The sequence below is a fragment of the Cottoperca gobio genome, chromosome 24, assembly GCF_900634415.1.
Source record: "Cottoperca gobio chromosome 24, fCotGob3.1, whole genome shotgun sequence".
Lineage (NCBI taxonomy): Eukaryota > Metazoa > Chordata > Actinopteri > Perciformes > Bovichtidae > Cottoperca > Cottoperca gobio.
Window position 1 is genome coordinate 6,128,638 of NC_041378.1, and position 23,964 is coordinate 6,152,601.

The 23,964-nt window shown below is 42.3% G+C and overlaps 2 protein-coding genes across 3 annotated transcripts; one reads left to right on the top strand and one right to left on the bottom strand.

Annotated features, from left to right (window-relative positions):
- Positions 1-408: 408 nt before the first annotated feature.
- Positions 409-9,639, bottom strand: ttbk2b (tau tubulin kinase 2b). Its single transcript, XM_029425731.1, is given in 16 exon segments — positions 409-1,628; positions 2,231-2,931; positions 3,798-3,827; positions 3,829-4,264; positions 4,355-4,569; positions 5,608-5,797; positions 6,042-6,199; positions 6,290-6,415; positions 6,509-6,601; positions 6,682-6,747; positions 7,248-7,352; positions 7,451-7,591; positions 7,672-7,745; positions 8,567-8,714; positions 8,804-8,926; positions 9,385-9,639. Coding segments are annotated over 15 exon segments (2,904 nt in total). The 5' UTR covers positions 8,873-8,926; positions 9,385-9,639; the 3' UTR covers positions 409-1,276.
- Positions 9,640-11,190: 1,551 nt separating this feature from the next.
- On the top strand, positions 11,191-22,206 carry mideasa (mitotic deacetylase associated SANT domain protein a). Of its 2 annotated transcripts, none has more exons than XM_029425544.1 (13): positions 11,191-11,702; positions 12,168-13,886; positions 15,263-15,481; positions 17,305-17,647; positions 17,749-17,815; positions 17,913-18,055; positions 18,150-18,253; positions 18,493-18,568; positions 18,694-18,782; positions 19,183-19,326; positions 20,021-20,140; positions 20,355-20,521; positions 21,214-22,206. In XM_029425544.1, exons 2-13 carry the CDS (start codon positions 12,423-12,425, stop codon positions 21,470-21,472), a joined length of 3,195 nt encoding a protein of 1,064 aa, XP_029281404.1. In that variant the 5' UTR covers positions 11,191-11,702; positions 12,168-12,422; the 3' UTR covers positions 21,473-22,206. The 2 variants fall into 2 exon arrangements, with proteins under 2 accessions (XP_029281404.1, XP_029281405.1); XM_029425545.1 differs by having other exon boundaries at positions 11,194-11,702; positions 13,075-13,886.
- The last annotated feature ends 1,758 nt before the right edge of the window (positions 22,207-23,964 follow it).

Below are 23,964 nucleotides of genomic sequence, written 5' to 3' on the forward strand. Positions count from 1 at the left end.
AACATATTGCAGTCTGAGCTGGTGTGAAAAAAACCCACTACTTCATCATTTGAGCACGTTTAGTCGAGGTTTAACTGTCTGCTTTGACTGTTTCTTCCCATTTATCTGAGCGCTGACGGTGCTGCTAAGCTTGGGACTACTTGGGCACTGTTGTTGCCGTTTCCATTGGTATTAGTGCCGCAAAACATAATTCATCGTAACACAACCCAAAGAAAACTATCTGCACACCACGAGGAGTGAATGAGGAAGTTGTGAGAGAATGTAAATGCACTGACCCTTTGATCACAACGAACATTGCAGCAGTTGTAGCCAGGAATGAATATCTTCTGACTTTACTCATTTTAATATAATATAACATAATATATATATTTAAAACTGTGCTAAAAATAAAATGCAACAACAATCAGACATGATGAACAGGTTCCATTTTTATCAGTTTCCTCCCTTTACCATCTACGTGATGTAAGAAAGAAAATTGCACATCGTTGCTGGTCTACATTATGATGTTTTTTCGATCATAAGCAGTTCAATAAAAATACACATGTCGTAGCGGATTGTACAAATGAATAAAAATAAAATAAAATCATTTGCAATGATACTCATGCACTTTTACAATACTTAAAGTATGAGTGCACTTACATGTACATTCTAATATGCGGATGCCTTTTGCATGACAAATATTTTCTAGCAAAGTAAAAGCACACTACTACACTGTGATATGCCAAATGAGCAATTCATTGTCACATACAATAATGAATCCAGCTGTTTTACAGGAGTGAGGTCAACATGGAGCTGCATGCCCTGATTCTGTACATGAATGCCGACGTCGGTATACTGCGTGTGGTGTTATTTACTATTAGTGTTCTTAACGTGAGTTCATAGTTTCTATTACTGTTTACTATTTTCCTCATGGTACATATCTACAATTAGCATCATTTTTACAATCCTCAAGTATTAAACATTATCTTTTTGGTCTCATATTAGGCCTATATGGAGAGTTAAGAGAGAAGTGAAATGAGAGGTAAGAGTTGGCAATCTTAAGGTTTTCTCAACCTTTTTTGTTTCAACTGCAGGTATCAAGCCACATCGTCAAGTGTTTAAGAGACACATCCAACAAATGAATAAATAAATAAATACATTTTATACATTTTACATTACATACAGTACATTCCCTTGAGTATATACCGTATTTACACATGCTATCAGCGACTGGATGTGAAACAGCCTCTCGCTACAGTTGCACCATCCCGATTAGTCACTTGTGTGTCAATTACAGTCATCGACTCACTTTGCCGGAGCCTTTAGCCTCGTGGAGGAGACCCCTTCCCCTGGAGCTGTAGCCCCACTGACCCTGCACTCCGGACCTGTCATGTGGGAGAGGGTGCCGAGGAGGAGGGGAGCCGGAGAAGCTAGATGGAGAGCGGCTGCGTCCCTGCAGTACCCCGCCCTCCCGGAGCTCCTGGCGGGAGGGGGAGGAGCTTTGCGAGCGCTGCAGGGAGGAGGAGGAGCTGCGAGGGCGAGGAGGAGGGCTGAAGAGCATCCCAGTTCGGTCCTGCATCAGCTGAGTCAGACTTGCCAGGAAGTCTGCGTCACTAGTGCTGCTGGCACGCACTCTTAACCGCCGTCTTCTGGAGGAAAGAAGACAATATAATTACAATCCTGTATAATGATTTCTCCCTCTCCTCAAACGTTTCTGTGAAGAGAAATAAAAAAAAAAGAAGGTACAATCCTAAATAAATGTTCCTGAATCCAAACCCTGTTTTTGATATTTAAAGAGACATATTATGCTCGTTTCCCAGTTCATACTTGTATTTTGGGTTTCTAGAACATTGCGTTGCTAAGCAAGAGCCTGGGTCCATGTTTACTACCTGTCATTCACATTTATCAATCTGCGTACTTCTGTGCTTACACTTGCTATTTTGAGTGCATAAGTACGTTCACATCTAGGCTACGTAGGGGAAGGAGGGGGCCAGCAGCGGTTGCAGTTGCTCCAGGTGAACACTATACAAATATAAGTTATACATGTGGATTTTGTTCACTAGGTACCCGTATACTGTTGTCGATTAGAAGCCATCAGTATATCTCTTGGGTTAATTTAGCAGTCTGTAATGATTTAGCACCGCAAACAATAACTCACAACTGCCAATTTGAGACAACACTACCCTGACGAACGTCACGCACTACGCGAGTAAGTACACACTGGATACGCAAGTCATTTTTACAGTCATACCTGTTGTCCACACACGGGCGGATGGGTGGTTTCCCTGGAGGTGGTCGAGGCAGAAACCTGCTAGTGAGTTGCTCCGGTATAAAGGTGCCGCTCACGGGACGTGGGATCTTACTTTTACTACCCGATGAGGAGGACAGAGAGAGAGGGTCTTCTCCAACACAGTCGGACCTGGAGCCTCGCTCTGAGAAGAGCCGGTCTCTCGGCAAAGCGCAAGGCAGGTTGTCACAGGACAAAGACGGAGAGGGTGAGTGGGTGGGCGAGCCTGGGATTGGACTGCTCCAGCGATGACGCCTCTCCATGTTGAGGTCCCTGCACGGAGAGTCCGGGTGGTTGCTGGGGTCTCGTACTGGGATCCGACTCAATTTAGGGGACGAGGGAGAGTCTCTTCTCCTGAGCAGAGCTGGGGGTGGAGAGGAGGAGACGGTGACGGTGCTCTCCATAGCGCCTCCTGCTGTGTCAGCTTGAGGCTGCTGATTCGGCTCCGAGGAGCGATCAGGCAGACCAGAATCACTCTCTGGGTCTCTGTCGTTTGTAAGATGAGCAGTGTGGCCTTTGGCTGAGCTTGGCACTGGAGCTAACTCCAACCTCCCTCCATCTTTTAAGATGTCCTCTGGAAGCTTTTCGGATTTACCAGAGGGCGCCTCTAGTGGTATTGCAATGCTCCTCTCGTGTACAGGGGACTGTAGCGCACAGCTAGAGGACTGGAAAAAAAGTTTAATGATTGTTAGAAGGTATGACCTTGAAAAGTCCAAATATGTAACACACAACTTTCATCCATTTCATCCTATTGGTTCCATAAAACTTTGTAAAAAACATATACATTTACAATAACACGTCTAATTCAAATAATATTCATAAGTCCTAAGTATATCTACGTCAGACGTCAGAGTTTGAACAAATCTCCATATGCTGCATTCACACTATGTCGTCAGAATGGGAAGAGGAAAATCGCTCCTCAACACGACTTTGTAATGTTCACGTAGTTTTCCAAGGTGGTTAGCCCTGATGCTAACCTTTAAGTCAGACCAGACAATTAGCCTAAATTAGCTACTTTTGGTGTGCTACGTATTTATAGCGGTTCATTACCGAGTGAAAATAGATACAAACAAACAGTGCATAGCTCTATAGAATTAGCTGAACTGATTGTACTAGTGTCAATATTTGCATTAGCTACAATACCCAAGCTGCTATACTCAAATTGTATACTGTCGTATTTAGAGCCAATATCCATATGTCCATTAAATCTTTTTATATGAATGTTTATTGTATATATTTATTTTTTATGGCCCACACTACATGCAAGTGACCTCTTTTATGTACTGTATATTGTATTCTTAATCCCACAACACTATGTTTATTTTATTTTTATTGAGTAATTCAATCTATAGATTTATGTGGTTCCTAAACAGATGAACCACTGATGACATCACCTTGAACTTTGAGAAACTGGGATAGACATATTTCACTATTTTCTGACATTTTATAGACCAAACGAATAATCTAGAAAATAATCAGCAAATTAAAATCGATAATGAAAATAATAGTTAGTTTCAGCCCTATTGGTCACCTGGTCCATCTGGGGTCTTCCCATAATGACATGAGGGCATTTGTCCCAGCATCCCCGGCAGCCTCCTGTGGCCCAGTAACCACGTTCCGGGCATGGACATCTGTGACAGGACAGGACTGCTCGGCACCACAGTGGATTGGCCATCCTGCGGCTCAGAGGACCGGATGCCAGACTCAGCGGGCGTGACCGTCCCGGGCTTGTCCTCATGCTGGGCCTCACCTGCAGGCTTGGTGGCACCAGAACCGCTGCCTTGCTCTAGCTCCAGCATCACCCACTCCTGAGAGTCTCCCTCTTGTGGCACGGGACTGAGGTTCACGGCCACAAAGCCGCTGCTCGCTGCGCCCTCCTCCTGGTCAGGGGTTGCTGTGCCTGAGTGTTCCTCGTTGCAGAAAGGATGCTGCCCTTCTACCATCTCAGGAATGGATTTCTCCCCAACTTGAGAAAGGACAGGGCGCTGTTTGCCCAAGCTGAAACAAGATATTTTGCGTGTTATGGTGAGTTCCAAAAACAATTGTGCAAGCTGTATATATTGACATTTGATTTCATTGAGTCCTTACTAGGCCTCAAGGAAGCGTTCGATGGTGGGCTTGGGTTCGGGTGCGAGCCTCTTTTCAAACGCCAAGCTCTGACTGTGTCTCATCCTCCGGAGCAGTGGCGCAGCCCGCTCCAAGAACATGGTCTCTGACCGCACGCGTCTAGGAGAACTCTGCATGGAGCCGGTGTTGGGGCTCTGGTTCCCCTGGTTCTGACTGTGTTCATCCTCGCTCACCACCTGAGAGGAATGAATGACAAGGCGGCTCAAACACCTAAATATTGCATTCGTATCCCCAGAGAGAAGATGTAGCGATGAATCTATTTATTTAAAGTGGGAACAGATAACTTTCTCCTCCCGAGCATTTCCAAGTGATATTATTGTGGCGACGGGACACATGTGTGATACATATTTTCTGTCCATTGATTTTTATATGAACATGAAGATCGATCTACTTGTACACACAGCATTAGCAACATGGCAACTGCTTGCAGCCTGTCTACTGTCCAATGCAAGAAACAACTATAAGAATCCCAATTTGAATAAGAAACCTCGTTTTTAATCACTCTCTCTCTCCTTTGCCTTCATTTGCCTTTTCCATCAACGGGGTTCTTTTGCCGAGTGAAGTTTCCACTGTTAACATTACTCTGGTTGTTCCAACGTCCCGTCTCTGGGGACAGCTACTGTAAGGTGTTTTGTTGAGTTGCCTCTCTGGTAAGCAGTGATGTAGTGTATATGTCCACGGCTTTTAATGTGAAAGCAAAGAACGGGAGGAGTGTAGCTGTAATGCGCTGTCGTTGGTAATGTGGGAGCAATAAAAAGTTTGCAGTCTTGGTACAGACTACATGGCCTCCTTGTTATTATTTTATTTCCTTCATAAAGATAGACGCGACTCAAGCGCGAACCGGAGGCATTATAAAGCAAAGCTTATTAGGAACCAATCTTATCACCTATGGCATGGGTTATTCTATAGCTGTTACAAAGTGCAATCAGCATTTACTTCATAATCATAAAACTAAATAAGTTTATTGCCACTATAAATAGGCAGGCAGGCAGTCAGTAGATGTAGTAGATGTAGTAATAGAGGTTCACCATTATCATATCTCAAGGCAAAGTCAATGTAGTCTTGGGCAGAGTTTTGTGAATGACATCCACTGCAGTGCAGATAAACTGCGCATCTCAATGGACAGGAAGAAAAGCAGTTACATAAGAATAATATTTCAAGCAGTAGGTAAGAACATTTTAAAAGCGTTTTCAGAAAAACTACATTGCCCTGACCTTTCTGATCACCGGCTGGACAAGTTTAAGGTTGCGGTTGCGGTCCATCTCTTCCCATACATCTGCGCCAGGGGTGGTTGGTGTGGGGATGGGGGGGCAGTTGTCAGCGTCGCTGAGGCGCTCCCCTTGCAGGACATCCTCGGTGTTCTCCTTCTGCAGCTCCCCTGGCAGCATCGAAGCATTGGCCATTCTGTGGAGGAGAGGGAAGGTCACCCTGCAGCTCCTTTCCACAGCACAATTTAGAGCAGCGGTTTTCTCAGGGATCTCTGACTGTGCAGATTTTGAGTCTAAAAAAAAGCTGCAGCTATATATTTGAAGACATATCCAACAGAGTGTGAAGGTATTTTGAATATCACAAGTGAAAGTGCAATAACAGGACAGCAATTAACACAATAAATGGCTATGTGTCAATAGCTTCCTCTAGCTGTAAATACCCCAAGTACGCCGGTGTGAGGCGAGTGAGCTGCTGAGCAGTGGTTGTTGCGGCAGTGATGGTCAGCATATCCTCCGAATCACATTTCTCCCAGTCATAAGGGTCATTCTCTAGCACATTGTGACTCTTCATAGCGTTCTCAAACACTGACATCAGGAGCTGTGACAGAGAAAGCACAGGCGTCAGCATTTGACAGCTGGAGAGGAATAAACAGTGTGTGCAGAATATGCCAAACAAGAGATGGCCAACCTGATAGTCTGGCTTAGTGAAGTAGTCCAAGGTCAAGATGTGATCCAGGAAAGTAGTGAACTCTGAGGGAAGGTGCTTCAGCATGAGTCGGTGGTCATATGTCTCTTTTAGATTTCCTACTTGTTCCTGAGAGCAGAGAGGGGGAAAATAAGAGTTTGAATGAATACACATGCGGTGAATTACAAATCAATACCGACAAATATGTCAGAGGCAACATACTTTGTCTTTGATTTTCCTCCAGGGAAGCTGACCAACCATGAATTCAACCAGCATGTAGAAGAGGGACCACAGGTCGTCATGGCGGCCCATTTCCTACAAATTACACAAATGTGAGTAATTTCAAGGGTAAAAATAAATATGATAAGCAGAATATGTTTTGGATCTGTGCTCACCTTGTTCTTATGAGCATTGACTGAAGCATATCGCACAGTTCCTCTGAAGCCTGCCACAGGACGAGGCTGAAAGAGAGAATAGAGATATAATATAATAAAGATATAGACACTTTAACTCAACACAATGTTTGTCCTTTAAACCAAGTATATAGGTCCTAACTAGCATTCTAATGTATCTATAAATATAATGTTTAAGGATTTGCTGTTTTAGCATTTCAACCTTTTAGGGATGGTCACACACTGATGTCACATGAGTCATAAAGGTCCCGCAGGGGTCATGTGAAAGAATTAAAATTCTAATTTGGTGTGAAATGCATTTGTGTAACTTTAACTAAGCATTTCTATCCCCTTGATAACTCCCTAGTGATGTAAGAGTAAGTTATATGATACAGTATCTGATTTTAATTTCTTGTAATAACACTTTTCTGTGTTAACATGCTACACCAAACCTCTAAGAGTTGACAGACTATACTTTAAACAGCTTCTCCGACAATAACTATCTTGTGGGATCTGTGATTAAAAAAGCCAAAACATTGCTTTTAATGAAGTTGACGCAGAGTACTTACTGGACGGACTTCCTGGCTGGAGTTGGTAAACTGTCGGGCCAAGCCGAAATCAAGCATATAGCAGCATCTGCAGGTACTGGCTAGTCTTCCCATCGCAAAGTTAGACTACAATTTTAACAACATAGAGAAACAACAAGCAAGTTAAATGATAAACTGACGGTCATACACATTTTCAAACCATCCAGGGTTTCAGGTCAACTCACGGGTTTAATGTCTCGGTGCAGGAAGCCTACGGAGTGGATGCTTTCAATGGCTTCTAAAATCTGTTTGCCAAGTCTTAGCGTCGTGGAGACGGAAAAAGTGCCGCGGGTCATGGTTCTGCGCAAATCTGCCAGATTCCTCCCCTTAAGACAGGAAATCAGTGTTGATTTGGTGTCAGCAAAAAACAAAAAACGTGACCAACACCGACTGGTAAAAATCCTACCTGGAGTTCCATCACCACGTAGTTGAAACGATCATTTCGTCCACAGCCCACAAAGCGACACACGTGGTCTTTGCCTGTCAAAGAAATATATCTTGTATATATAAACAGGTGGACGAGTTGATCTCTGTTGGCCTTGTTTTCATAATAGATTATTAATTTATAATCTAAATTCCCCATTTGTTTAAAACAAGCATTTGTAAAGATACAACAGTTGGGTATAAATCTGTTGCAAACGCTGATTGTTTGATATATTTAAATGACTGCTGGAATATTTCAGCATTAGTTAGTTATTTATTCACCGAATGGTTTAACAGGCTCTACAGTGTGATTCTGATACATCAGGGTTTACTGCTTTGTTTTGTGGTGACTGAAACACTCAACACTGCTGCTTATAGTGTAAAGAATTATTATTATTTATTAAAACTACAGGGGCACTTGGAGAGTGCAGACCTCTGCCAAGGCTATGCACTATCTTGCAATGTAAACGAGAAATATAATTTGTGTATCCACTCCGTGATTGGGATCCACTCCAAAATGTAATGGATTCTTCCTTCCTATGCTACAGCTTTCCCCACAAGCTTTATGTATATCGGGTCAGTAGTTTCTCCATAATCCAGCTAACAGACACACAGACAACAAAGTGAAAACATGACCTCCTTGGTGGGGGAAATAAAACGTTAACCTTCATGGAACAATAAAGAGACGTTTCACAAAATGCCATGTGTAAGTTTTGCTATTGCTAGCCCATCACCTACTAACTGAATTGACACAATGCATGATGATGTGAGGGGGTTAAAGCCTAGCTAAACACATTATATGGGGAACCTGTGCAACTTAGTAATTCTCTAGGAGTTTCCAGTCACTCTGTCATTGACAAGGGGACAGCATCACTCACCCTGAAGCTTCTTCAGCACAGCCACCTCCATCTTCAGCACCTGTTTGGGTTGTTGAGCAGACTCCACCTTTAAGGCAACAGTGGCCTGGCTCAACTGATCCAAAACCTCGTAGATCTCCCCAAACCCGCCTCCACCTATCTTCCTCGCCTGAAAAGAGGGTAATACTCATTGTCAACCCAAAGTGTGATTGTGTGCGTTGTTTTTTATTTAAAACATGACTTTGTGATTTCCCTTACCACTTTCCATCTGTCTCTGACCACGTCTGCCACTGACAGGATGTCAGTGTGCTCTACAGCCCCACTCATCCTGAGTGCTCTCAGCTACAGCCTGCACCTGGCATCAGTGACGCAAGCCCCTCACTGAAAACACATTTTAAAATTCAGCTCTATTTTCTCTATGCAAATCACTGCACTCTGCATGCAAAAGATTGACAGAGGAAGCATTACTTGTTACACGTTATTGTGCCTAACATGTGGAGAACACCATTTAAACGGCAACGAAGGTTAGCTAACGTTACATCTCACGTCTTAAAGGCTCATACAAGAAGGATCAAATCAATGCTAGATGGTCACGAAAGGATAGCAGCTAGCATTGTTTGATTCTGTGCCAAAACACAAGTAGGACTAGCGCAGTGGCAATCACTTGTCATAAATGACCAAAAACCGGTCGTTTGACAGGATTAGTCGGTAGGAAGCTAATCTAGCTAAGTGACGTTTTCAATGCGGCGGCTACGGTGGTCTTGTAAACAAGCTAACTAGCTTAGCATGTTTACTAAAGATAACCGTTAGGTAGCACACCTCTCTTAACCTCTTCTTACCTCGCTTCGTTGCACCATTGCGATCCCAGTTAAAATTCAAACAGTCCCCATGCTCCGAGTCTGTAGTTAGATAGCCATGTCATTCCGAGCAGTTGTTTATTTTTTAAATTAGATAATAATGGTGATGGAACATAGCTGACGTTAGCTAGACTTAGCCAGCTAGCCTGCTAGTGGATGGGGAGTGATGCCCCGTGCACTGCCTCACAGCGATGGCTGTGACGTCACAGCGCTAGTCTCTCCTGATTGATCCGCAAACTCCTGCTGCATCCTCTGTGGAGCAACTCTGCACACACAACACTCTGCACATAATAACACGAAGCACAGACAAACTAAATGTGTTCCAAATAGAGCAATGGATAAGGGAGGGAACACTGCATCACCAGCACAGTTGGGTCACCATTTGTGATTTGTTGTCGAAAAATAAACCATCTGATTTGCAAGGGCGTTGCAGGGAATTCTAATACTCCTGCTAAAATATTGATAACCCTTCATCCCACCACACCTCACCCTCACCACTCAGTGGCGCTCCCAGAATGTTTTTAGGAGTGGCCAGATGGCAATGACTGAACATCTTGGGCTGGCACACCAACACCAAAAGCCTTAACTGAGTTGCATGTCAATATGAGTGTTAGGGAATCGCTTACTGATATACTTATTTCACAGTCAATGTTACTAACTGATGTGCATAGACACATACCGGTACAGTTAACATTTTGAGTCCCACAACAATCCTGTTTTAATGTGTTATGTGCCTATATGTGTTAGGAGATTAATTAATTATTCAAATAGGTTTGTTGTCATTTTCCTTAAAAAGACAAATATACAGCTTTAATTTGAAGTGATTGCAAGGAACAAAACATTTGTTGGGAACAAGCCCACTCAAGTTTAAAAACACCATGCAGACGCCTCCCATAATATGCATATACAACACACAAGGGCAATCAGTGATTGCTTCAGGGTGGCCAGCGCCACTGCCACCACTGGATAACAGTGAAGAAGTACTCAAATATTTTACTTAAGTAAAAGTATAATAAGTGTAGAAATACTATGTTACACGTAAAAGTCATGCACTGAAGATTTTACTTAAGTACAAAAGTATTAGCATCAAAATATACTTAAAGGAGCCTAAAAAAGGTATTCATTATGCAGAATGGAATTTCAAAATAATGCATATTATATTATAGAGTTAGAATTATTGATGCATTAACATGCATGCACATCTGAATGCAGCAGCAGGACAAGGAAGAGAATATGTGCATAAAGCAGGTGAACATTTATTTAATTTAAGAGCTAATTTCTTTTTCTGTAGATTCAGCCTCGTCAAAGTAAACATGTTCATGTTCCAACTATGAATTTTCCTTCATTCTTTGATTTTGTATAACATGACCCGAATGTGGTTATATAAAAATATATGTAAACATTTTTAACATGTGGAATATCATTTTAATTATTATGTTTTCATAATCTTCATAATCATAATGACCATCGTGGACACATAAAGTCATAGGCACTGTGTTTTCTTTCTGGGAATATGAGGAACTACATTTTTTTTTAGACTTCATAGATTAGATTTTAGTAAGAAGAATATTGAACTTCTACAGGGATACAATCCAGTAGAAATTCAATCTGCTAAATCTACAATTTCTTGCCACAGTTTACGGGTATGCATCAAATCCAAAACAAACTGTTTCAGAGTTGAGACTCCGCTTTCCGGGCAGCCGTGACAGTAAAAACAAACGTACACGGATACAGCGATGGGAGTGGCCAGACAATCGGATTGGACAACAGGATGTGAGTTAAGCTGTTTTGGGGTGAGGCGGTGTGTTCTGGGGTGCACAACTTTCTGCGTGTTTGCGCAGTTTCGCAGCGTTTCATATAGTCTGGATAAACCGAAACACAGTGTGTTAATCCGCGGAGCTCGACAGCAACGTGTTCAAATCAGCGGAAATACCAGAGCAGGCCATTGCAAGGCACAGTTTCCACGCATTCACCGTCTCATGTGCCCTACTCGCTGATGCGGGGAGAAAGTTGTGGACATTTTTTTCCTGGAGTGGACGGTTTTGCGGATCGAGTGTGCAACATTGTAATTACAGCGTTAATGAGCATCTCCAGCCTGTCCGGATTTTTGGATTATGTGTTTTTGGGATTATAAACTCGCCTGTTTGCCATAGTGTGCGCTGTGAAACTCGAGGGAAAGTTGTCAGTTATGACATTTGCTGCGCACAATCCCTTCATGGAGCTGCATGCAGTCGACTTTGATCGAAACCAAAGTGACTCCATGGAGCTGGCCATGGAGAGCTCCGTGCACCATTAATAAGGTATATACACTGTGTTTAACTCATGCTATATATCATGCCGTATTGCCTAACAGCTATTCAGACGCTTCCTTATTGCTGTTTTTTACATAACATCACTGGCTATCGCTAGGGTGATTGCACGAGCCCCTCCGTTTCCTGTATTTCTTGTTATGCCAAATGGCAGCTACACAGTCAGCGCCTCCTTGTTGCTGTTGGCTGCTGGCTGCTGTCTCAAAACTTATTCTGCATATAACGTCCTGTCTGCACGAACTGGACGTAAATATCGAATATATAGGTTTTGCTCCTCCAGCGTCTAAATCAACAGACATGCTCTCTGACTGATTTTTAACTTTACTGACTGGGCTATTTGCTCGTGTAGGCCTCAGTTTCCTCTTTGCTGTATACGAGTGCAAAACGACTGAAAACTTTGTGTGTGCTTGTCTTCAGAGAAAAAGAAAGTGTCTAACCCTTCCTTTCTCTCACAAGGTCCGGCACCATAAAGAGGATGAGAAGAAAGGACAGCAAACCTCAGATTTGATTCTGGAAGGAGGGTTGCATGCTCCCCATCCTGCACTTTCCTTTGGGATTTATATTTCCTCCCAAATACCTCTGTATACACAATTAAACAAAGCAATCCTCAACCACAGGCAGTGAAAGCACACTACAGAGGCAGTGACATTGTTGCACGCTCAGAGGCCAAGATTGAGAGCTCTGACTCCAACATTACCGTACAATATTACTATGAGTCTTCCCTCTCAAGTTAATACTGACAAGAGCGGCAAGCATCGCGCTGCAGCCATGAAAGAGCCTGTGCAGCATTCAGGGGAGGTTTATTATGGGATGGGACCTCCGGCTTTAGAGTCCAGCCACAGTGACTCTGCTAGCAGCTCTGCTGTTTACAACCCTGAGAAAGGGCCCCAAAGTCTACCGCACTATCAACAGGCTGCTCCAGTAAAGTGGATGCACCAGGACTCCGTACAGGCCCCCAGCTGGTCTCAGGAAGCTCCTGCTCCTGCTGCAGCCTGGGGGCAGAACTTTGGCCCCTATATGAGTGGAGTGAATGCCAGGGGTCAGATGGCATTCCACAAGGGAGTCCATGAGGGTGTAGCTCTGCCAATGGGGGGAGAAAATCAACTGCCAGGAGGACCTGTTGAGGTTTACAGAGATTCCACCCAACCTCAAGCGCAGGGTAGGGGGCTTGAGTGGGAGCAGCACGCTGCAATGCACCAGGCTCAGCTGCAAGCTTACCAACACGCCCACAAAGGCGTGGAGGTCCAGGGTCAGCCCCATGTACCTTCTCACACTTTGCAGGGGTCCATGCTGCAGCCCTTCCAGACAACATTTAGGCCCAGCAAGCAACAGTTTTCATCAGGTTATTACTCTGTTTTTCCAGGGAACAAGGGAATACCGAACCTGGCGTACGGCGAGCAGCCTAAAACTCAACAACAGTTGCTACAGCAGATGCAGCAGCAGCAACAAATGCACCACCATCATCGTCATCAGCAGCAACAACAGCAACAGCAGTTGCAGCAGCAGCAGCAGCAGCAGCAGCAGCATCACCTCCAGTTGCAGCAGCAGCAACATTTGCAGCAACAGCGGCAGCATCAAATGCAACAGCAACAACTGCAGCAAATGCAGCAGCAATATCACCAGCAACACATACAGGAGCGACAGCAACAAATTCAGCAAATGCAACAACAGCAGCAAGTGCAACAACAAAATGTGCCACAGCAAGAAACAACAAAACCACAGGTGCAACCAAAGCAGCAACAAACCCAAAGCTTTGTGACTTTTCAGCCTCCTGAGCTTAGTCCACCCAGCACCGCACCTAAAAAGGAGGATTTCCAGTCAGTGGAACCAGAGACTCAAACCTGTAATACATCACCCGTGCCTGATCCATGCCCTGAAAAGGTTGGCACAAATCCTGCAGAGCCTTCAGATACACCGCCGGCTGCCCCTCGGCGTTCACGTCGCCTTTCCAGAGACGGACAGTCCCCACTGGGACCTCCTTCGACAAACATTTGGTCTCAAGCATCCAAAGATCCTCCACCACCCCAGAACGGAGTAGCAGGCACTCAGGCTGTGAAAGGAGGGGAAGTGACAACAGGAGGGGTCATCCGTAGGAGGAGGAGAGCGTCTAAGGAGATCAACTTGGAGACTCTGGCCCAGAAGGCGTCAGAAATGGAGTCCCTGCCTGCTAAAAAGGTCTTTCATTACATCGCACCCCTAATTAACTTTTTATTCGTGGCAATTTTAAAGTAAACTAACCATTTAGATGCTTGTTTTAGGCCCACTTTAGTATAGGAAGAAAGGCAAGGGTAGCAAATCCGTACATGTAAGAGCACATTTTCTCATCTGGCAAAGTTGGCGAGCAGCTGCATAAAGAGGAAGGACCCTGTTTCTGTGCAGAACTTCCCTATGGTTTACAAAATTATTTTCTTAGGGTTGTTAACTTGATTTCAACAGCTGTTTTGTTTCAGCTTTAGCAGGCTGTTAAACAAGTGTCCAGTCATACTATATATTGTAGTGCCAGATACTGGTGCAACCTGAAAAACTGCTGTCTGACGATTCCTCCTATTGTAGTCGAAAGATTGCTCTGATTTTATCACCGTAAGAGAGATGATACACTTATTGCTGTTATAATGTTGACATCAGTGGCACACCCACTGGAAACGGCTTTCTTATTTTCTCTTAAGAAGCTGTGTTAAACAGAAACTAAGCGCAAAAACGAGTTAAACTCTGTTTTCGTCTGTTTTTTTCTTAGCACAGGGATTTTTAGTACTCTACCCTCGGGGGGTTATCAGCCTTGTGGTACGTTTTTGTGCAAAGTACGCATGCTGGATATACAGTTGGAGCAGCTGCATGTCTGCACACCTCCACATTCCTCAGGCTCCTTCCCAGTCATTCAGGGAGCTAGGGAGGGGCCGTGCTGTCAACCTACACAGCTACACTCCTATACTTGTCAACACGCACCAAACAGGTTTAATATTGTATTAACAACCCAGAGCTGGTTACAGCAGCACTTTTGTGCCTTAGGAGATGAGATTCAAATGTCTTAACTCCGGTTCTTATCGTTTGCATGAAATAAATCATAAAATTTACATATTTCACTGCCACCAGTAGAATTTAGGATTGCTGAAATTTTTATCAGCTTGACGAGACTTACCTGGGAGACATGTGCAAAACTCTGAATACTAAGGAAATATATAGAAATAAAACAACTTTTCCAGATAAGAAGTGTAATCCTTAGAGGCAGATATTCAGATCATTTAATAATTAATAATTTAATCAACTAAAAATGCCAAATATTCAAGGATCTTATGTTAGGATTTTCTGCTTTTCTCAGTTTTGCATTTTATATAGAAAATATTTTAAATTGTTATTATATCTCTATCTCTATCTCACTTTAATTCAGGAAGAAAATTAGTTAATCTTGTAGTTTGTTTGAAATTGAATCTGACACTTGCACCATCTCCCTCCTTTTTATGTCTCAATCTCTTTTCCTTTACTCCTGTGTCTTCTCCAATCTCCCTATAATTTTTATTTTCCCATCTTCCCGTCTCTTTGCTTTGGTGCTTCAGCTGGAAGAAGGTTCTTCAGGCAGACAGGCCCCCATGTTGCCTCTGGTTATCCCTGTTTCAGTGCCAGTGCACAGGAGTCAAACAGATCCTCAGGGTGGCTCGATTCAGGGACGTCTCGGCCAGTATGAGCGACCAGCAGGACAGCCCGATAGCAAGCCTTCTGTCATTGTGGCTCGTCGGCGATCACTCAGAAACTCCATGACTGAGAGTTTTGGGCAGGTTAGTATTGTAAAGAGACGACATTAGCATTGTGTTGATTGTTGGTTTATTATTGATATCCTTTCTGTCAGTGTTAGCAACTTCATTGTGAGTAGTGCTGATTCAGTAGACTTAGAGTCACCTGTTAGTACATCATCAGCCTTATAAGATGTCAATATTAGTAAGTGTTCAGATCTTTTACTTAAGTCAAAGTTGCAATACAACAATTTTAAAATACTCCATTCCAAGTAAAAGTCCACATTTTGGTAAATACCCATAATGTGTCATTTCTTGCCGAGTCAGATGAGAAGTTTGATTCCCTCACATCTGTCTCACCGCAGCCGGTTAGCTTAGCATAAAGAGCTATCGTCTCTTGAGCTCACTAATTAACATTTAATGTCTTGTTTGTTTGGTTCATATGTTATGCACAGTAATATTTTCGGTCTTTATGCTAAGCTAAGCGGCTGCTGGCTCCAGCTTCTGGAATGTGGTGGTATACTCTTAATTTATATTTTAGAGCAGCCCGTCCAGCAAAGGATAAACACCCTGTGTTATACACAGTGACATGTACTCTTGCATAGTTAGTTCATCCAACAATGGGCCAGTAGTATTTACACATTTCTACTTATCTTATGCTACTTGACTTCAGGGAGTAAGGGTCATTATGAAATTAACATTAGCCACAGAAAGGAAGGCAAAAGCAGGTTTTGCAATCAATAGTGTCCCACAGACTATAGGGTGAGACCACTACATAATTATTCATTTTGAGTGAACTATTCCTTATTCCTTAGTCCATCCACACATGGAAACTGGACAACTTTAGAAGTGTTTAGATTTAGAAGTGGGGTTACGCAATGCCGAGGTATACTCTGCACTACAGCTTCATATTTGCTACTTTTAGTGAAGTAAAAGTGTAAGTGTAAAAGTCTACATTTGACTTAAGTACAGTATTTGAGTAATTGTACGTGTACCGTGTGATTCCACAGTGAAGCGCAATCAAAAGTCATGGTTGTAGATGTTTATTCAGACTCGGAGCACATTATGTAACTTCCTCGAGACCCCCTTGAGATGCAGGTCAGTGGTGAATTGACCACCATTCAAGTTCTCATGAGTGCAAGTAGCTTCACAGAAGGTCAGAAAACATCCAGTGGAACCGATCTGCCACGTGTTGTGGTTTAGATTACGTGACTCATTACAAAACAGCCCTTTTAAACTGGGTGTGTAGGTTCTCAATAAAGCCTGATTCAACAAGCACACAATGAACTTCTTATGTCATGGTTATCAAGATGGTAATTAAGGAGTAAATGTAAGAGGAATGTGATAATGTTTTGGGGCGAACGTCCATTTTGAAAGAGCGCATGTTAATCTTCTGTCTAGTAAAGATTTCTGGTTGGTTTAGCAGAAGCCACCACTTCTTGAGCAGCTACTTAGTTAGAAATACACCAGGAGAGCAGCCGATGTTATCAGTTTACAGCGCAAACAAACTCAAGTTGTTTTAATATAGAACTCTAATATTTGCAACCGCCACCTGATTACATGCTATGCACCGAGCAAGTAGTTTTCCACACCTTGCAGACTGTCGGCTGCAGCTCTTCATCTAACGTAAGGCAAACGGGTGTTTCATTACTCCTTGCAATATTCAAAACTAATCCGCTCTCTGAATGTGGCAGAAAAATGACCTTTGTACGAGCAGACAAAACTCCATAACCGACAAAAAATAGTTACGGTGAAGTAACTTACAAGCACTTCATGCTCAGCTGTAGCAGAAAAAAATCAACTTTTCATTAGACTAATATGACAGAAAACAAAGTAAAGGTCTGATCAAACCCTAAATGTTTGTCTAGGATGGGGAAAACGATCCAGGGCCGGACGAGGATGGAAAATCCAAATTTAAGCGCCGACCTCGTCCCGAGCCTCTCATCATCCCTCCGCACAAACCATCCACCTTCATCCCTCCATCCCTTTACTCCAGCATTACTTCCTACCAGAGCAACCTGCGCTCTCCAGTCCGCATGCCGGACAACCCCCTCACCCTGCCCCCGTACACGCCTCCCCCCATCCTATCTCCTGTGCGCGGAGGCTCGGGACTCTACTTCTCCACCTTCCTGACCAACATCGCTGTAAGCAACCAAATCCTGCCACCGCCGCCTACACCCAAATCTGCGACACGCAGTCTGTTGCGTTCTGGTAAGTCTGAGTTGTTGCTTCTTTAAGTGTAATCGGAGACAAATTCTACTGATGAGATGTTCTCTGATGTCTAAAAAGGGGATTTCTTTTTGTGTTTGCAGTAAGTGCAGAGATCACACCTCCTCTTCTGCCCTTGATCACTGATGGTACAACTGTTAGCCTTGAACCGTAAGTACAGTCCGAGGTTTTCAAAAAGTAACTTGTCTTTATCAGAAATGTGTATATCACCAGAATTCTCCCTTTTTTCTTTTTTATACGTGTTCAGACGTATCAACATCGGGCAGCTGTACCAGGCAGACATTCCTGAGTTACAGGATCAGCCTTCCTCCCAGTTTGACCTGCACAAGGCTGACTTGGTTTGGCTCCCTATAGATGACTCCAACCTCAAACTCGGTGGCCCAGAGAGAAGTTAGTTTCTGACATTAATCATCGTCGTTGTTCTTTCCATCTCATCCCCGCTAAGCCCTTTTTAAACGTCGTGATTTTCTCTTTGTTTTTGTAGTGGAGGATTTGATGAACATGGCTTGTTGCAGTGTGCTCAGCAGCGGAGGAACCAACCAGGAGCTGGTTTTACACTGTTTTCATGAATGTGGAGGTGATTTCCTTGTGAGTATAGTTGCTCATTATCACACAACTTACTGCAGTTCATTTTAAAGGAGTTTTAGCAGGACAACTTTTTTAATTAAGCAGCACAATTTTACAAAGACATACACTTTTCCAATATTATATTACTGCAACTTCATACTGTCAGAATTGTTTCATAGTGTTGTGTAGTTGAAGCACTCAAATGAGGAACTACGAGCTTGTTAAAGACTGGATTGTTCATTAATCATGTTGATTTTAAGGAAACTCTGGGACGTTTGATGCTACAAGACCCAGTTTTCCCGAAAGGTCATCACCTGGCAGGTTATCACTACTCAGGTGAGCTTTGACATCACAGGAAAATAAAAACCTTCTGTTTCTCATTTCCTAACCCGTCTTTAAATGTATCCTCATTCTCTCTTGTAAGCACACATTCAATTGCACTGCGTCTGATTCACTCGCAGGCTCCGACGGCTGGACGGCAGAAGAGAAGCGCTACTTCAACAAGGGGATCTCTGCCTATAGGAAGGACTTCTTTATGGTGCAGAAATTGGTACGCTCGTTAATTTTACACTGCAGCATGAACGATTATGAATCAATGTAAATAAATCTAAAAAGGCTTTTTTTAAATTCAATGTGCTCTGTGTTGCATTTCACCACTAATGAATCATTAGCACATTAATTATGAGGCATTGGTATTATTGCTTTGAACTAAAAATACAGATTTTCAGACGTTACTGTCTTGTGTCTGCGTTTAACAAAATGTGACAGGAAGTTACTTTTATATCATAGACACATTAACAGCAACGATACCGCTGGCATGAGGCACAGGCTGCCACTGGTTCTTATTCACATTGTGTAACAATATGTTCATTTATTAATTTTTATTTAATTGTTAATTAATGAAATTAAATCCTTCATGTATGTTTTATTTTTGGTACTGATTTTTAAAGGTGCAGAGCAAGACTGTGCATCAGTGTGTTGAGTTTTACTACACGTACAAGAAACAGGTGAAGATCGGACGCAGCGGTATTTTAACCTTCGGCCCTCTAGATTCACAAGATGAGAAGCACACGGATGCTGTGGTGGACGTTAAGGTAGAGTGAAGTTAACTTCAATGTACCAAAGTGCTGTGTGGTAAAGCATTAAAATGAATCGGTTAATGTTACAGAGTGTGTGCGCTAAACAGTCGTTTCATGGACTGAGTGAGGTTAGATTGTTTAAGCCTTCAGGGTGTTTCAAGAGACAATTCAACCCCAAAAGAGTTGTGCTTAAAGCGTCAAAAGAATACATTTGATAACTTGACAGCAATGTTTTATTCATTTTTTCATGAAATCATGACCCAGTTTATTATCACAGACCTGAGCAGTTTCTTGTAGGAACTATTTTCTTTCTACCGAACTACATCCGCCAACGCATCTACTCGTGGACGAGAGGCTCGTGCTCGTTGGGTGGTGTAGTTCGGTAGGAAGTTCCTACATGATGCTGCTCACAAAAAGGTCTGTGAATAATCTTTAGTAACTGGGTCATGATTTAATGAACAAAAACATCGCTGTTGATTTTTTTAAAATGTATTTTATTTGGTGCTTTGAGCACCACAAGCCGAGTGCCATCTAGTTCCATTATATTGAGAGGAGGCAGACGTCTCTACTGCTGATATCTATCTAGATCTAGATTGATAAATAGCACTACAGGTTTATTTTAGATTTGTTTTGGGGTGAACTGTCGTAAAGTTAGTTTAGTTTTAAAGGTGGTTCTAATGTTTTGTGCGATGATCTTGTGTTTTTCTAGTGTGATTCGTTGCAGTCAAAATTTGCTCGAAGAGAGACGGATGGAGACGACAAGAAGGATGTTTCTTACGAGAGCAGCCAGCAGGCGAGGGTTGCTCAGTCACTACAGGCTCATGACTATGTAAATACTTCACTAAATATTCTAGTATCTGTTAGGCAGTTCATTGACTAATAGCGCACCTCACACAACCCTTTAAAACACACCTTAGACCACATTTCCACACAACACAATGAGGTTGAATAAGAATGGATGCGAGTCAAGAAGTTTTGGCTTGCTGAGCCTTCCACTGACGTATGAAGTCAAACTAACATCTACTTCTTTTTTGGGGCTCCAGGCAGGGACAGTGTTGGTGATCAAAGAGCCGCACTCTGTGAATAAGGAGGCTCACCACCCGGCAGCACCTTACAGGCCTCGGGCCGAGCCTGCAGCAAAGAAGAGCAAAGCACCGGCGAAGCCCCCGCCGGATCCTGACGCAATATTTCCGTGCAAGAAATGTGGCAGGTTCGTCCGAATCATCAGAGAGATTAACGTTTGTCTTTGCCTATAACATTGACTGTGATATATATATATATATATATATATATATATATATATATATATATATATATATATATATATATATATATATATATATATATATATATATATATATATATATATATATATATATATATAATGACTTGATTTTGCACTAAATGGTCCTCAGTGTTGCAGTCTCACTAATGTTTTTTATGCAATTTGCAGCGTGTCTTTTGCAGTTACAGTAGCTCATGTTGTTCACCTCATCGTGTTGATCTTCATGTTGGTCAAACTCCCAAGTTTCCAATAATAAATAAAATAGGACATTATAAAAGAATTAATCATATGAAGAAATACAGATAAAATATATAATATGGCTATGGAATTATGAAATAACCTGCTCGGTTTGTTTTGATAGATAGATGAGGACGTGGTGATGAAAAGTGGCATTATGAAATCAAATGGGGAAATGGAGTTGTGAAATTTAAGTTTTGTAAAATAGGGAAAAAACATTTTGAAATAAGAACTTATTTTTCTACATTTACTATTCCGTGTATGTCCTCACCGCAGAGTTTAGTACACCTTGTAATCATACATCAGATATTAGTGTTGCATCATTCCAAACCGCTGCTTTTTTTTTTTTTAATGTTGCGTTATGTTTTCCCGTACCATAGGGTGTTTTATAAAGTGAAGAGTCGTAGTGCCCACATGAAGAGTCATGCGGAGCAGGAGAAGAAGGCTGCAGCGCTGCGTCAGAAAGAGGAAGAGGAGCAGGCAGCAGCTGAAGCTCGGGCCAGGAAGGCAGCGGCGATGGCGGCTACCATGGCGGCGCATCAGGGAGGAAATGGGAACAGTGTGACGGAGCAGGCGGAGGTCAGCAGCCAGGAAGACTCATCTGAGGAAGAGGACGACAAAGATGAAGACTGGCACTGAGAGACAAAACAGGAGATAAGAGAAACTGATGAGAAGATGGATTGATGGGTAAAAAGAGGGATGAAAAAAAGACGTTTTGCCCGACGGAGAGCACAATAAAGACGAGAGGAGTGCTTTTCAAGTCTTCCTGTTGATCTTTGCACTCCTTCCCCAGCTGACTGGCTCCGTTATCCATCAGTCAGCCGGTCACACGCCACATCTTCACACATTTTGTATCTTTTAAATATTCAGAGGAAGTTTATTTTTTTGTAAATGCACTTATTCCGAATGCTTCTGCTTTTGCCAATATTGCCTTTTTATATCCTTTATTTAATTGAATATATGTCAAAAAATATTATACATTTTCATTGTGTGGACTTAATGGTTATGTGATATTTCGTAAGATAATCAGGATGCCTGTTTAGCGATAAAACATCAAGATCAAAGCATTTCACTTTACAGTAGCAGCCCTTTTAAATGAATATAGAGTAAGAGCTTGTATTAATCTTTTTCTTCGGAAAATACTGTGCAGAATTTTGCAGATTTCCATCAGATTCTTAGGTTGGTTGCACACTTATTTTTTACAACTAAGGGACCTTTGAAATGAATATGTACAAAAAAAAGTATATGAGATGGCCATATATTTATGATACTGCATTTTTTGCAATGATTTTGGTAATATAAAAACTAATCATGTCAGCTGCAATGAGACTTGTGAATTGTAAAGTTTATTAAAATCTCTACTGTTCTGAGAAGCGTGTCTATATTTTTCAGTCACAAAATGGTCAGTGTATGACTGCAGGACTTTGTCGATCCAGCAGGTGGAGGCAGTGCTTCAGTATGATGCAGGATATTTCCTTCGCACACATTGTTGTGTGTAGATAAATAGTAATTTTGTTGTTTTCTGTATGGATTAAGATCAACTTTGCTGAAATTCTTTGTGTATCCATTTCTTCTATGCTATGCATTTAAGTCTTAAAATCTTGTTTAATATGCTGACTTTACACCAACATCTATTTCTACTAAGCAAGACAGATAAAGCTGAGCACCGCAATAAAATATAACGCCAAATACTGTATTCATAGGGCTGATTCAGTAAACCATATTATCATTTTCAGATTAAAGGCTGGAAAGCCAACTCATCTTCAGACATGAGGGATGTGGGGGAAATTGGCATTGATCAGAGGTGACATAGGAGGTGAGATGCAAGGCACATTTCCCTGAGATCATGAATGACAACATGGCCCCGTTTCTGTCCCACTCAACACTGAGATGTTGGCCGTCGTCAGAGATCATTTACTTTTAATGCAGATAGTCGCTGGAGAAGCCAGTTTACACACTAATAACTACTTCCTGTGCTTTGAGCTAGATGCTAACATCAGCATGCTACAATAACTATGCTAACATGCTGATCTTAAGCAGGTACAAGGTGTGTTAGCATGCTAACATTAGCTAATTAGAACTTAACAAAGTACAACTGAGGCTGTTGGGAATGTACTTAGTTTTGCAGGTAGGCCTACAAGTGTAGTCATAATCCAAAGTGTTAGTTTTGATAAGAAAAATGTAATTTCTGACCTGATGGTGGTGCTGTATGAAAAGACGATCACGACTGTTATTAAAACTCATCCGGAGGGGAACATGAATATCTGCACCAAAATTCAAGGCCGTCCATCCAACAGTTGTTGAGACAATCCACAAACTTCAAACTCGTAGTTTCCAAAGTGGTGGATCGACAGACTTCTTTTGTAGGCAGAGATGGCACTGTGGGTCATACCTGTCAACGCTCCCGTTTTTCCCGGGATTATCCCGTATTTTTCCTTCTATCCCGTTTTCCTCCCGTTTAAATATTTTCCCGTAATTATTCCGTATTTTTAACCTTTCAAAAAAAAAAAAGGCCTAATTAAAAAAAGTGAAAAGTGGCCTCCGGTAGAGCAGGTGGCAGTATTATGTTTAACATGAACTGAGGCGGAATAAGCGATGTTCGCCAGCAAGAAAAAGCGTCCAAGCACAAAGAGGCGCAAAACATACACTGTCAATGACTTCATGTGTGACAAAAACTGTGTCGGATGCAGAACAAGTGACCAAAGCTGAGGGAAAGATGTCGATGCTTTGCGCCAAAAATAATGTAGCCTTCAGCTTCTGCGATGATTTCAGTCGCAGTGTAGCGGACATGTTTCCCGACTCCAAAGGAAGTACTCGTGGCGGAAAACAAAACACAACTCATCACAACTCATCAATCATCAAATAAATTGATGATATTAACTAATAAATAAAATACATACATTTTATAAATATGTCTGTACAAGTAATACATACTTTAAATAAACATGTATTTCCTGAATATATATACCCGTCCCTTATGTGTTTACATTTACATTACATGGGTAAAATATGGGCGGAGTCCGCCAAAAACTTCCCTTATTTTGAAATTCCAATGTTGACAGGTATGCTGTGGGTTCCAGTGGTGGGCCGTCAGGGCCAGCAAGGCCTTCTCTGCTGTCCTAAACATCATC